The 12,477-nt window shown below is 32.5% G+C and overlaps 2 protein-coding genes across 2 annotated transcripts; one reads left to right on the top strand and one right to left on the bottom strand.

The window, feature by feature from the left end:
* Positions 1-608: 608 nt before the first annotated feature.
* Positions 609-2,246, bottom strand: LOC106419825 (two-component response regulator ARR4). The gene is made up of 5 exons (XM_013860663.3): positions 1,844-2,246; positions 1,675-1,751; positions 1,492-1,569; positions 1,300-1,370; positions 609-1,206 (listed from the first exon to the last, which is right to left on the bottom strand). The coding sequence occupies exons 1-5, from the start codon at positions 2,016-2,018 to the stop codon at positions 825-827; spliced, it is 783 nt and encodes a 260-aa protein (XP_013716117.2). The 5' UTR covers positions 2,019-2,246; the 3' UTR covers positions 609-824.
* Positions 2,247-8,510: 6,264 nt separating this feature from the next.
* On the top strand, positions 8,511-9,488 carry LOC106420091 (zinc finger protein 5). Its single transcript, XM_013860924.3, has one exon. It carries the CDS (start codon positions 8,709-8,711, stop codon positions 9,315-9,317), a length of 609 nt encoding a protein of 202 aa, XP_013716378.1. The 5' UTR covers positions 8,511-8,708; the 3' UTR covers positions 9,318-9,488.
* Positions 9,489-12,477: the final 2,989 nt, after the last annotated feature.

Here is a 12,477-nt window from a genome sequence, read left to right as displayed (position 1 = left end):
TACAAAAAAATACAATTATAAAATTTAAATTTTTCAAAAAAGATAGAACAAAAATATTTTTACATAATTTAAAAGGCGGATATATTTGTATTTCAATATTTTTACATAATTTTAATGGGTATCCGTATTTAAACTGAACCCGTAATTATCCAAACTGAATCCAAACTAAAATTTATAAATATCCAAATAGGTTTTAATCTCTCATCTAAAGACCAATATCTGAATAGTGGGAATCGAACCCGAATTCTTACTCTATAATATGATCACAGATAAAACATAAATATGATTACAAAAAAATACATATATGATACAAGAAAAGACACAAGTACATATGAAACTTGATTTATTTAATATATTTACAAAAATAATCTATTCTATTAAATTCATATCATACAAAAATATAATTATACAAACACACAAACATATAAATTATATTAGGCAAATATTTTTAAAACAAAATATATACCCGCCCTCGAGAGGGCGGGTCAATATCTAGTTTTCCTCTTAAAACGCATGTTCGAGTTTTATCATAATAAACTTATCTGAATGTATTATACAAATTACAATATGAGTAGATAGATAGTACGAAGGGTTTTTCCCTTCCTCAATTTAAGCTTAAGAAACCATAACTTTGTTCATTGATAATTAAAATTATTATAAGAAATTAAGCTTTTTAGAAACAGAAAAGCCCACGTGGAGCGAGATTAAAGGACATCTCTAATTTGACGGCGTCAAGTCAACGTGCAATTAAAGCACCGTCGAAGGTAAAGAAGTTAACGGAGATAAATATTACACGGACGAACTAAAAAAACAAACTTATTAATCTAATCCAGAGGACTTCTCATCTTCTGCCGTCGAGCCGGCGAAGACTCCGGCGACGATGTCAACACATCATCATCATCTTCATCGTCTATTGGAGATGAGAGTGGCGAGGAAGAGATTTCCAGGGGAGACAACGGCGGGGAAGAGTCCGACAATTCAGGCGAGATAGTCAACGGCGGAGAAGAGTCCGACGAATCAGGCGAAATAGTAAACGGCGACGGCGGAGGAGGAAACGAGGTGTTGACGGGAACAGAATCTTCCGGAAGCTTCCGTTTGTTTGCGTTGGAAAGTTTAACGTCTCCGGTTAAATAGCTTCTCAGGCGCTTCACGTCGGCGAGTTTCACCGGTTTTAGTAAGAAGTCCTCCGCCCCTTCCTCAAGACATCTGCCGAGATCAGTTTAGCGTTTTTTTTTATCAATCGACAGTTTCTCAAAAACCCAACAAAAAAAAAGTTTGCAAATTTATTACAAAACCCACCTATCGATTCTGGTTAAGACATTCTCTGACGACATTATTACAACCGGAACTTGTCGGAAACTGGACGATTCCTGTTTCAGTTTAACGGAAAATACCACATTGGTCCGAAAGGATTCAACAATAAATTGTAAATTATTTTTGGTCAAAAATAAATTGTAATTATAATCTGTAAAATAGTGGGAAAGTTCAGACCTTGATCTTTTTGAGGAGCTCGTAGCCAGTCATTCCAGGCATACAGTAATCGGTGATGATCAGATCAACTTTCAATCTCTGAGAATCAGTAACAAAAAATAAAACTAAAATCAATTTTTTTTCATTTTCCTAAAATTTGGTGCTAAAATAAAATTTTGATCACTAATCCTATCCAAGACTTACATCTAGTTCTGCAGATGCTTTCTCGTTGTCTAGTCCTAGAAACTCCAGAGCACGCCATCCGCTATCTACCGCCGTAACTGAAACAGAACCGCCGAAGAAATATTTCTATTTTTAGTAACTTTCCGGCGAAAAGATTAAATGAAATTAATTAAAAAATAGTAAGGCTGACCTTTGCAGGAGGTAATACGAAGCAATCTCTCAATGACAATCCGATCAACGAGGCTGTCATCAACAGCCAGGACATGAACTTCATCTAAATCCAACGGCGGAGATTCCATTCCTCCGATACCGACCCTCATCATCTCTGAACTCCGTAGGCAAGAAACGCCACCGTCTCTGGCCATAGATGAGTAGTAGTAAATGAGAGGAGAAGATCAAAATAGGCACAGAGAGAGAGAGGAACAAGATTAGCTCACGCCTGTTTTCTTTTCTTCTTCTCCTCCTTCAGACAGTTTTTATATTCCTAAATTTTTTTTCTCACTCTCAAAAATTACAATCAAACTTTTTAGTGTCTTTTTTGTTTTATTTTAATTATATTTTTTCTTCTCCAGCGATGAAAAATCTAACAAAATCTTTGGTTCACATTCATGTGAAAAATATGCCGTGCTTTTAGGGTTGAAAATTAAACTTTATTTTGTAAAAATAGTACAATTGAAATTTCTGAAAATCCGGTGGGGGGGGTCTATGTGAATATGATTGAGAAAAATATTCCTAAATGGAATAAATAATAGAGGAGAAATCCGTACAAATGAATAGAAAAGAAGATCGTGAGATATTGACCAATAATAAACGTGAAAACCTGAAAATGGATTAAAAGTAACTGAAGATGATTCGCTGGTTTGATAACCATTACATTCACATAAGCTATTTTAGTAGCCGCCAATAAAAAAGAAGCTATTTTAGTAAATCGGTTCAATCATGGCTCTTTTTTTTAACATCTGGTAAGATTGTTCTTACCAGAGTTTTTACTACTTACAGTTAAAATAAAAACTACGAGGAAGGTGGACAAATAATAATGCATTTGACGTCCACATTAAAATTAGGATCCGCGGGGCCCACGAAAATCTAAAAACCGGGGCCCACTAATATTCGTTCGAACATTTCTTTTTAAGGCATTGGACTTTTCCTCTTTTTCTCCAAACATAATTTGCTGTTTCACTCTTTTAGACACCACGGCGTATCAAATCTTAGAGATTGCTTTTGCTTTGTCTTTCCCACTCAAAAATAAATAAATTATTTACAAAATGTTAATGTTTTTCTTAACAAATCAATATTTATCTGATTATTTTTTTTGTCAACTTAACTTGTTAAAAAGGTTTAGTTCAAAGAGATTTTGGTTTAAAAACATTTTTTTTACAAGTAGAAAGAAAAATTCCCAATGACGTGTGAAAATTATATATTTTACAATGGATATGCTCATTTTACTTTTAAAAACAATCTGCGAAAGTTAAGATTGATTTGTGAATTGATTTTTCAAAAGATATGGGCCAACGAATGATAGATCAAATCTTCATGATGTCAACCAGAAATCGAGGGTTGAACAAAAAAATCCATAATAGTAGCGATCGATGTGTCGCATATACATTCAAAGTTAATTTTTTTTCTAGGAACTTTATACATCAACCAAAAAAATGAGGACATTGACATTTCCCTCTTTAAATTTGTTTTGGTACTGGATTGCGGTTTGGATCAACTTTTAATTCAGTATACTATTGTAAGTATTTGATAAAAAAGAGAAAAGAAACCATTGTAATGTTCAAATCTCTTTCTAAGTCTCTTAACTCACTTTTACATTTTAAAAACTATTAAAAACTAATTAAGAGATTCTTTAAGGAGTTTTGGGATAATGATGCTCTAAATGACTCTAGCAGGCTAGCACTAAAAGTAAGTAACTAATTAGTTGACCAGACTGTACCATACACAAAGTAGTATTGATGATTCCCAAACAATGCTGACATTTTGGGTTTCTCCGTAATTGTTGTATTTTTTTGTATTAGCCCACGGAGAATGGACAGTTTATTTGGTAAGCCCGAAACTAAAGATTTTAGTACAGCCCAATTTTGTCTGTGTCCGACCCATATATTGTAGGTTTTTACTTCCTGAAATTATTCATTTTGAACGTTTTGAGCAGTTTGCATTAATAAAAACAATTAGTAATGTTATGTATCCTTATTAGTGCTAAAACTTTTTTATAAACATATCACAAATATTTAGTACCTATTGTTACTAGCTTACTAGGCAATCAATGAATTTGTCCGTGAAGCCCCCCAAACCGCATGATGGAAGTACCAACCTGGATGTGGATAAATTCCACACATTGGCCCTTAACTTAGATATGTTTTTTGTTTACGTTTTTTGCCCTGTCTATCTAATATTAAAATTCCTATAGGCTATACCTAAGAAACAGGCATTTCTGCATCAGTAGTAGTTAAAGTTAAACCACTATCCCAAATTATGGGCGATATGTATAAATTATATAGAAGAGTCTTTCGGGGATCACACGGCTGGCTGGCTTGGAGATCTGCATCGTGCAATGACAATTATTTACGTGCATGATCTGGGAAATTCCAATAAAGCTATCCTCGATAAGCGTTGTAATATTTTTCTTGTGGATATTAAAAACAAAAATCGGCAACGAGGCGATTACAAATTACTCTATATATGCTAGCAAGTAACAATGCAGTGAGATAGAAGATTGAAGTAATAACTGTTTCTTTGAATTTAGTCAATATGTGTCTCAAAAAAAGAATTTAGTCAATATTAATACCTTGAAGTTAAGAAATTCTGACTTCTTCATTTAGATCTATATAATCATTGTTTGTTTTATCATTTATTGATCCATTAATTAGGTTTATGGTATAGTTTAAAAACCTTGGTCTTGTCATTCTTGGTGGTCTTCTTTTCTTTTCCTATAAAATATACTGAAATGGTATATAAATTAAGGTTCGAGTGCTCGTGGAGTCTTTTAAAAGAGAAGAAATGATTCAATTAATCGGAGAGGCAAACTGCGGGGACCACTTTCAGATACTCTAATTATTTTCTTGGACCTACTTAAGAAATGTAAACTAAATCAACTTAGGTCTTGTCGATTTTTTCACTTATATATGCATGTTCTAATTTTCATTTAAACAGAAAAAATAAAACGTAAATAAGTAGAATTCATGAAAATTTTGATTAGATATGGATTTGGTATAATGAACGATGTACTGATCACTATTTAAGACTCTAGTATGTCTTATATAGAAATAGAATGTCTTGCAAGTTCTACATGGTAAAGTACTTAGTAGAAACAAATTGAGTAAGTTAGATTATTATTATTTTTTGCTTAGAGAAATTACGTCTTTGTTTTTTCTTTATTAGAACACATGCACTATATTAAAAATCGAGATGCATGAAGAATGTCTCAACCAGTTGGCGAAGGTAGTGAAGCGCTAAGGGGGTCATATGACCCCTATGAAATTAATTTTTTGTTTTATTTTTAGTGTAAATTTGAATGGATTTAATGAAATACTCAGTTAAAATTAGTGTTTGACCTCAGTGAACATGTGTTCAATTTTCCAAAAATTATTATGACCCCCATAGAATTGATTCCTACCTCCGTCTCAACCGTGGCTTACATAGAATGAGTTAGTACGTAGTTCTCTTTACATGTTTTGAAGCACATTTCGTAATCTTTGGCACAACCCTTACAAGCTATAGTGCGCTCTCCTTTTATACAACCAATTAATAGAGTTAGCCGGTCGGACACTGGAGTTAAACCTTAGAATCAACATGGTAGAATGGATATTTACGCACCGTAGGCTAGCTATTTCTGTGCCGGATCTGGGACAACCTAACGAAATATTGGATTTGGTCTCCAAAACTTTTAGAAGTTTCCTATATAGATAAAAATCCCCAGATTATGAGAAAAGGAATTATAATTTTTAATTAAAAATATTTATGATTCCCAATATTTCAGATCAGGTATTGGCTCTCAGAATTGGTTTTGTATGATGTTAAGTTGCTCGATAGCAATAGAAAGACATATAATAGTAATTAAAAGGTGAGGTGGAAATAGTTCGTAGACATATATCATATATAAAAATATAAATATTATTATATCTAATGTTATAAAAACCAACCCACCCACCTAGTAGCCACACTTTAGAGAGAAAAAAACATAATGGGTTTAAATTATTCCAGATTATTGGATATACATAAGATGATTGTTGATCTAAATAGATTTGAATACGAATATCTCCTGGTGGGAGATGATTTTCTCTCTACTCTCCTTGTTCCCAATCTTAAATCTTTCATAAGGAGTATAGATTAGAGAGTTGTTCAGATCGGTTTTTGGCTCCGGCGTCGCATCTTTCTCTTTGATGATGGTCGGCCGGCTCTGTCTCCGGATAGCGGTGGTTCGTTTAACACCAGCTTCGTCGGTTTTTGTTTTCGGGAGGTGGTGACTTTTTTAGCATCGCTCTCGCCGGGTTTTTTTCGGGGTTCTCCCGCTTCTCTCTGATCTGCGGTTATGTGCTTCTTTGTTCTCCAGCCTCTCTTTCTGATTCTCTGATGGTAAGTCGGAGGGTTTCGATCGATTGTAGGCGGTTAATCATGTTGTCGATCTCGCAGATCCGCCAGTCTTTGATGACTTATCGGCTTGAGCTTTCCGGTGGCTGTTCGGTTTGACTGTTTCGTCTAGGGTTTGCCTCGCCGTCGACGGTGATACGTCGTGTCGCTTCGCTGGTTTCCGGAGGAAGAAGGTTGATTCTCGTCAAGATACGTGTCCATTGATTGCCGGGCGATCGAACACGTGGACGTGTGAGTCGACTTCTTCTGCTACGGGCTTCGCTTTGGACTGTTAGGCCATAGTGTTGTGTTAAATTTGGGCCTGTTTGTTGGGTCTTTGTCTGTTTGTTTTGTGGGTTTGGTCCAGTTGAACTTTGTACCTTTAATAAAATTCTAGTGGAAAAAAAAAACATAAGATGATTGTTGACAGCATACTTATTTGGAATTCTTATTTCACTATTGAAATAGTATTACAAGTTTTTATAAAAAAAAGTACAAGTTTTTATAAGAAATAAAATAAAAGATCTGATAGAGAGGAAAGAGCTTTTGAGTGCATGCGACACCAATTGGTCCGCCAATCAAGGATCGTAGGTTGTACGAGTGAACATAGTCACAACACCTAGTGTTTCAGTTAGAGCAGTGGGGTCTTAATGGAACAACTGACCAAACTCCAAACCAAATGCTATTTCATTAGAATTGTTTTTTAATAAAAATAAGAGTATTCTCATGACTTGATTCACCTGAAAATAGAATAATCTGTACCCTTTTAATACCATTTTATTTCTGTTTAAAATAATGTCTTCTCATGCTTTATGAAGATTTGCCCAAGATCTTGTTTTGAATATTAGACTTAGGAATAATTTTTTATTTGTTGTATAGTATAGATGCTTGCATCATTTCCCACTTCTTGTATTCCTTCATTTGGCAACTAGCAATTCTCCCTGATTAATTTAATAATTTAATTAGCATTCATTAAACATGGTCAAGATAGGCTTTTCTTTCTTTTATCACTAGACAAATAAGAATTGGTATAGGGGAAAGACATTGCGATTAGTTACAAAGAAGCTTCAATCCATTATTCATCATCAGATGGATAGAAGTTTCTTTGTTATTTAGTTGATGAAAATTTTAAACATATATATAATTAAAAAATATCTTATAAATCTATAGATTAACTATTATTATTTAGTTTTGACCCAAAAAACAATTATTTTTTAGTTTAAAATATTGGACGACAAATCATTTGTACTTTTTAATGTCAAAATAGGTTTTTCTTTGTTTTATCACTAGACAAATAAGAATTAGTATAAACGGAAAACATTGCGATTAGTTACAAAGAAGTTTCAATCCATCATTCAACATCAGATAGATTGAAACTTCTTTGTTATTTAGTTGATGAAAAATTTTAAGCATATAAAGACTAACTATTATTATTTAGTTTTGACCCAAAAAATATTTAGTTTTGACCCAAAAAATAATTATTTTTTAGTTCAAAACATTGGACGATAAATCATCTGTACTTTTTAGTGTACATTTTAATAAAAAAAAAACTGTCATTTAGTCGCTTAGAAATGATCCTGGATGTAAAATAAATTGTGGATATGCGTGCCAAGCACAGTACTTGATTTTTAAATTATTGTAGGAATCAAGTACTATCCTTCTCCTTGCAGTTTGGTTATATATTTTGGGATATATTGATTACCTTTATTTCTTCCTATTTTCTTTGACTTTAATTATATTTTAATATGATATTAACATTTAATATCATATTAAAATATGATTCATCATATCTTAGAATATAATTATCTTTAAGCTTAGAATATAACTTTTGTATTAATTGTCACAAGTAGGTGGTGTGATCGCTGCATGCCTTTTCATATACACTTTAAAATTCATCATATCTCAACTGAATCTAGCTATTTTATTCACGCACTAAACAGAAAGTATTTTTCCACACTATTTTAAAACCAAGTTTATAAAATTTAAGCAAATATATAATACATTATGCTTTATATGCATACGACAAAAAAACAAGTTGACAAGTTAAGTCATTATAACACTTTAAAAAATTTTATTTTCAGGAACAAAAGGAATAGCATAAATATTTTTCTATCCCATTCTATTGCATATCGTTCTATAATGTACGTAGGCGCGTGGTATTCCATATAGTTTTATAAAACTATTGTTTAGTGTAATATTTTGCATAGTATATATAATAGTACCTATCAAGATTTATTTCCAAGATTATTTCTCGTCACACCTTAGATTCAAACAACTAATTTTATTATAAACCCTAAAAAATAAAGTCGACGCTGTTCATGGCATATAAAATTCCTCCACGATATATTATAGTACAGATGCAATGTATCACTAGTTAGAAATTATTAAACTAAACATACTCCGTCTCTCGACCTTTGCTATATAAAGAAGATCATTTACACTTCTTTAAAGTTAAATTAAACCACCAGAATACATACATTCCGACAATGTCTCGTACATGCGAAAGCTCCTCAGGCTCGTTCTCCGACAAGTCCTTAAAACTGTTCGGCTTCGAACTCATCAGCGGTAATCGCTCGCAGGAAGTCACGACAACAGATAACGTCAGCTCTTCCACGAACAACACGGCGCCGTTTAAAGCGAAAAGACTCGAGTGCCAATACTGTGGCAAAGAGTTTGCAAATTCTCAAGCCTTGGGTGGTCACCAAAACGCTCACAAGAAGGAGAGGTTGAAAAAGAAGAGGCTTCAGCTTCAAGCTCGACGAGCTAGCATCGGCTATTATCTAACCACCCACCAACAACCAACAACGAAGTCGTTTCAGAGACAATACAAAACGCCGTCGTATTGCGCGTTTTCTTCCATGCATGTTAATAGTCAGATTGGTGTGTTCAACGAGGAGTGGGCGTCGATGTCGTCGCAGATTAGCTTCGGTAATAAAGGCACGTGTCAAGATATTAATGAGCAAAATGGTGAGATGGGTAAGATGTACGGTGTGAGACAAAACATGATTCAGTTCCAGAGAGATCTGACTTCTCGTTCTGACTCGAAGAGAAGCATTCAGTCCTTGGATCTTCATCTGGGGTTTGATATGGCTTAACAAAGAGTGATATATATGATTAAAAAATGTTTACTAGTGATGTACTTAAGTATTTAATTGGAAAAGATGGAAACAAAACGAGACAAAGTATTCTTGGTGAAATTTGAGTTTTATTTATTTAGGTTATGTATGGTTTATTTTACAATTAATTCCAGCAGTTGATGTTGTAGAGTCGCAGAACAAAACAAAAAGAAACAAATCTCCAAGCATATTACTTATATAGAAAGTTTCCAATCACCGTCATCCAATTAAAAAAACCAAAGTAGATTGGATCAAGACTTCAAGTATTGATAACAATATCATTTTATTGTTGCTTAGATTGTTAGCCAAATACTAGTTGAGAAGGTTTTTTTTTTTTTTGGTCAAACATTCATTTATAAAAGCTTAAGCTACAAGGTTCTCTCTTCCCAAAGAAGAGTTGAGAAGGTTTTTATCATTAGTTATTGTGTGTTGTGTTATAAATGGTGCATTGCTTAATTGATGGAAAAAACAAGTTGAAACATTCATTTTTTAAGCTGACGTTCACTTTTTTTTAGAACATTCACTTTCTTGTTGCTTAGTAAATTTATGGTCATGACGTACGTAGTTCTTTATTGGTGCAAGCATTTATATATAATGTACATACATACTGCCAGGCTGTACGTATATATCTCCGTTACAAGTAATGATTATACGTGCATGTGTACGTACGCGTTTAAATCTTATTTATTGTTAAATTTTAGACATTTTGCTAGAAATTACATGTCAAAGATTTTAAAATGATATAGTGTACTATTAAAGAAGCGTAAATTAATACAGTACAAGCTTATGAACTTAACAACATTTTGACCAAAATAAAACTTTAACAACATTCATATAATTCGTGACAAGCTTGAAAATAACTAGCTAGCTATCCCATAATATTTGGGGTTTTTTTTGAAAGTTTATTTGGTTTTACTAAGCAAATTTATGAAAGATGTACCAGAAGGTCCAAAACTACTTTAATATTGTAATATGGATTTTACGTGGGATGCTGAAGTGGAATTTGCAATTACTATTTTGAACTTTGTAATATTAACTTACTACGTATATGTATATAAATTCTGAATCTTCCAATATCTTGTTATTGAAATTTTCATATCCCGACAAAAGAATATAAATTCTATATACTATTTATTACCTGATCAGCTGATTAATTGTGCTACTACGACTTATCATACTATTAAAACGAGGATTTTCATGAACTGATTTATGTTCTTTTTTTTTAAGAAAAGAAAGTGAGAGGGTGAATACTCCTGCTAAGAACGAATAAGTGAATTTAGTGGTGACATTTCTTGAGTTAGATTTTATTCTTTCAAATAGATCTGGTGTAAGATCGATTCGAAATTCCCATTAAGTCTGATAAATATGTTCATCAATTCATAACTGTCTGTTATAATATATGTATAAATGTAGTCGGCAGGTTATATATCTAATCAATGCATGCGTATGATAAGCTTAAGATTCAACATCCAATGTTGGAGGGAGGCCCTTTAATTGGGAAACACATGTCACTTCCGACACCAACGGAACTTATGTGCGTATTAGATGCTTATCCCATTTATTTATACTTTCAGTATGTGTTTATTTAAGAACGGTTTTCCTTTATAGTCCATTTCGAATGTTTCCTAGTTTTGGTAAGTTTTACTTCGGAACATCGCTACTTCTATGCGAGGAAACTACTTGTATGAGTTTCGTTCGAGTTGTGATTTGCCTGAAAAGGCTAAAACAGTTGTCAGTTACATTATTTTTTATTTTCTAGAAAATTCTAGCTGTTGTTTGGATGTATGGTTTTTATTTATTTATTTTCAGTTTAAATCTTATATATTATTATATTTTTTGTAACATGTATCCTTTTTTGGTCAACAACATAGTATATCTATTACTAATCATCAATACCCAACCCACAGAAATGCAATATATATACCATGCTATACATAACATCGACGATAAAACCGATCATGAAAACTGGTAATGAAAGTCCAAACCTTAGCATAACTCAATAAATAGAATCTTCAAGAAGTATACCACCATGTGAGTTAGATTAAAATTCGTGATTGTCTCAAAAGTGTTTTTATTGTTTTAACTATCTCTATTGACAATAAGTTAAATATTCCATTAATATATATTGAAAAACAAATTGTTTTCTTTGTATTTATCCTCACAACATGCAACATGTTATCGCAGCACATGAAATGTTATTGTAGCATATGAAATGTAATCATAACTGGATATATCTATTTAAATAATAAAAGCTCATTTTAAAAATTAAAAAAATATTTTTTTCGAAAAGAAGAGATAATGTTATATATTGTCATGAGAGACAAAGATAGATCAAGCCAGGTAAGGTTAGCTTGCTGGTCTAAATTTGATTATACATTTTCCAACAAGACTTCGCCATCTGCACCACCAATCCTCTTTCAGTTATGGTCTTATGGATTATAATTTAGTAAATGGTATTTCCACCCATTATAAAATTTACAATTATTGATATTATTGCTTTCTTAAAAGCAAGTCTATTTTTGTAAAAACACTACTAAAAGCAATATTATTGATGGGACAAAATTTAAAATTCTTAAAAAAATTTATTAATATTTTTAGATTAAAAGACAATGTTAAGATACAATAGGAAATATGCAGATTATTGGTAGATACTTTTTAAACCTGATTGTTGAGAGATCTAAATTCCCGGTTAACAGCGGAAGAAAAGGCGGCGGAGCGAGCAAAGGTAGAGGTGCCAGAGGAAATAACACGAAGGCAGTTAGAGAAAGCACCGAAGGAGGTCCTGGCTGATCGCAACAGAGCTCCTGCGTCGGAAGTGGTGGGCTGCTTCGTCTTCTTCTTCAAGCAATACACAATCAAAGTTTTGATCAAATCAAACAACAAAAAATTGAATATTTACAAAACCCAGAACAAAGAATAAGCGAATCAAACTGAAAAAAAAAACTTAATTAAATAAGAACGAACAAATAAAGCAACAATTTTTTTTTTTGTGTTTTTTTCTTTTGTGGAATCAAAACTTTTTAATTAGACTACGTTTCTATTGTTTATCAGCATTTTTGATTTAATTTTTTATCCCTAATTACTAAGAAATAAAGTGTTATTGGTTTATATATTTTGATTGATTTAGAAATCCATATAG

This window comes from Brassica napus, chromosome A9 (genome assembly GCF_020379485.1).
Source record: "Brassica napus cultivar Da-Ae chromosome A9, Da-Ae, whole genome shotgun sequence".
In the NCBI taxonomy this organism is placed as follows: Eukaryota; Viridiplantae; Streptophyta; class Magnoliopsida; order Brassicales; family Brassicaceae; genus Brassica; species Brassica napus.
This window is presented reverse-complemented; position numbering and strand designations above follow the sequence as displayed.

Bases quoted from the DNA above. Each gene is read 5' to 3' on its own strand.
- LOC106419825 (XM_013860663.3), bottom strand. From the start codon at position 2,018: ATGGCCAGAGACGGTGGCGTTTCTTGCCTACGGAGTTCAGAGATGATG. The intron at 1,570-1,674 runs GTAAGTCTTGGA...ACTGATTCTCAG, and splicing joins AAGCATCTGCAGAACTAGAT to AGATTGAAAGTTGATCTGAT. The intron at 1,207-1,299 runs GTGGGTTTTGTA...TGATCTCGGCAG, and splicing joins GTCTTAACCAGAATCGATAG to ATGTCTTGAGGAAGGGGCGG.
- LOC106420091 (XM_013860924.3), top strand. From the start codon at position 8,709: ATGTCTCGTACATGCGAAAGCTCCTCAGGCTCGTTCTCCGACAAGTCC.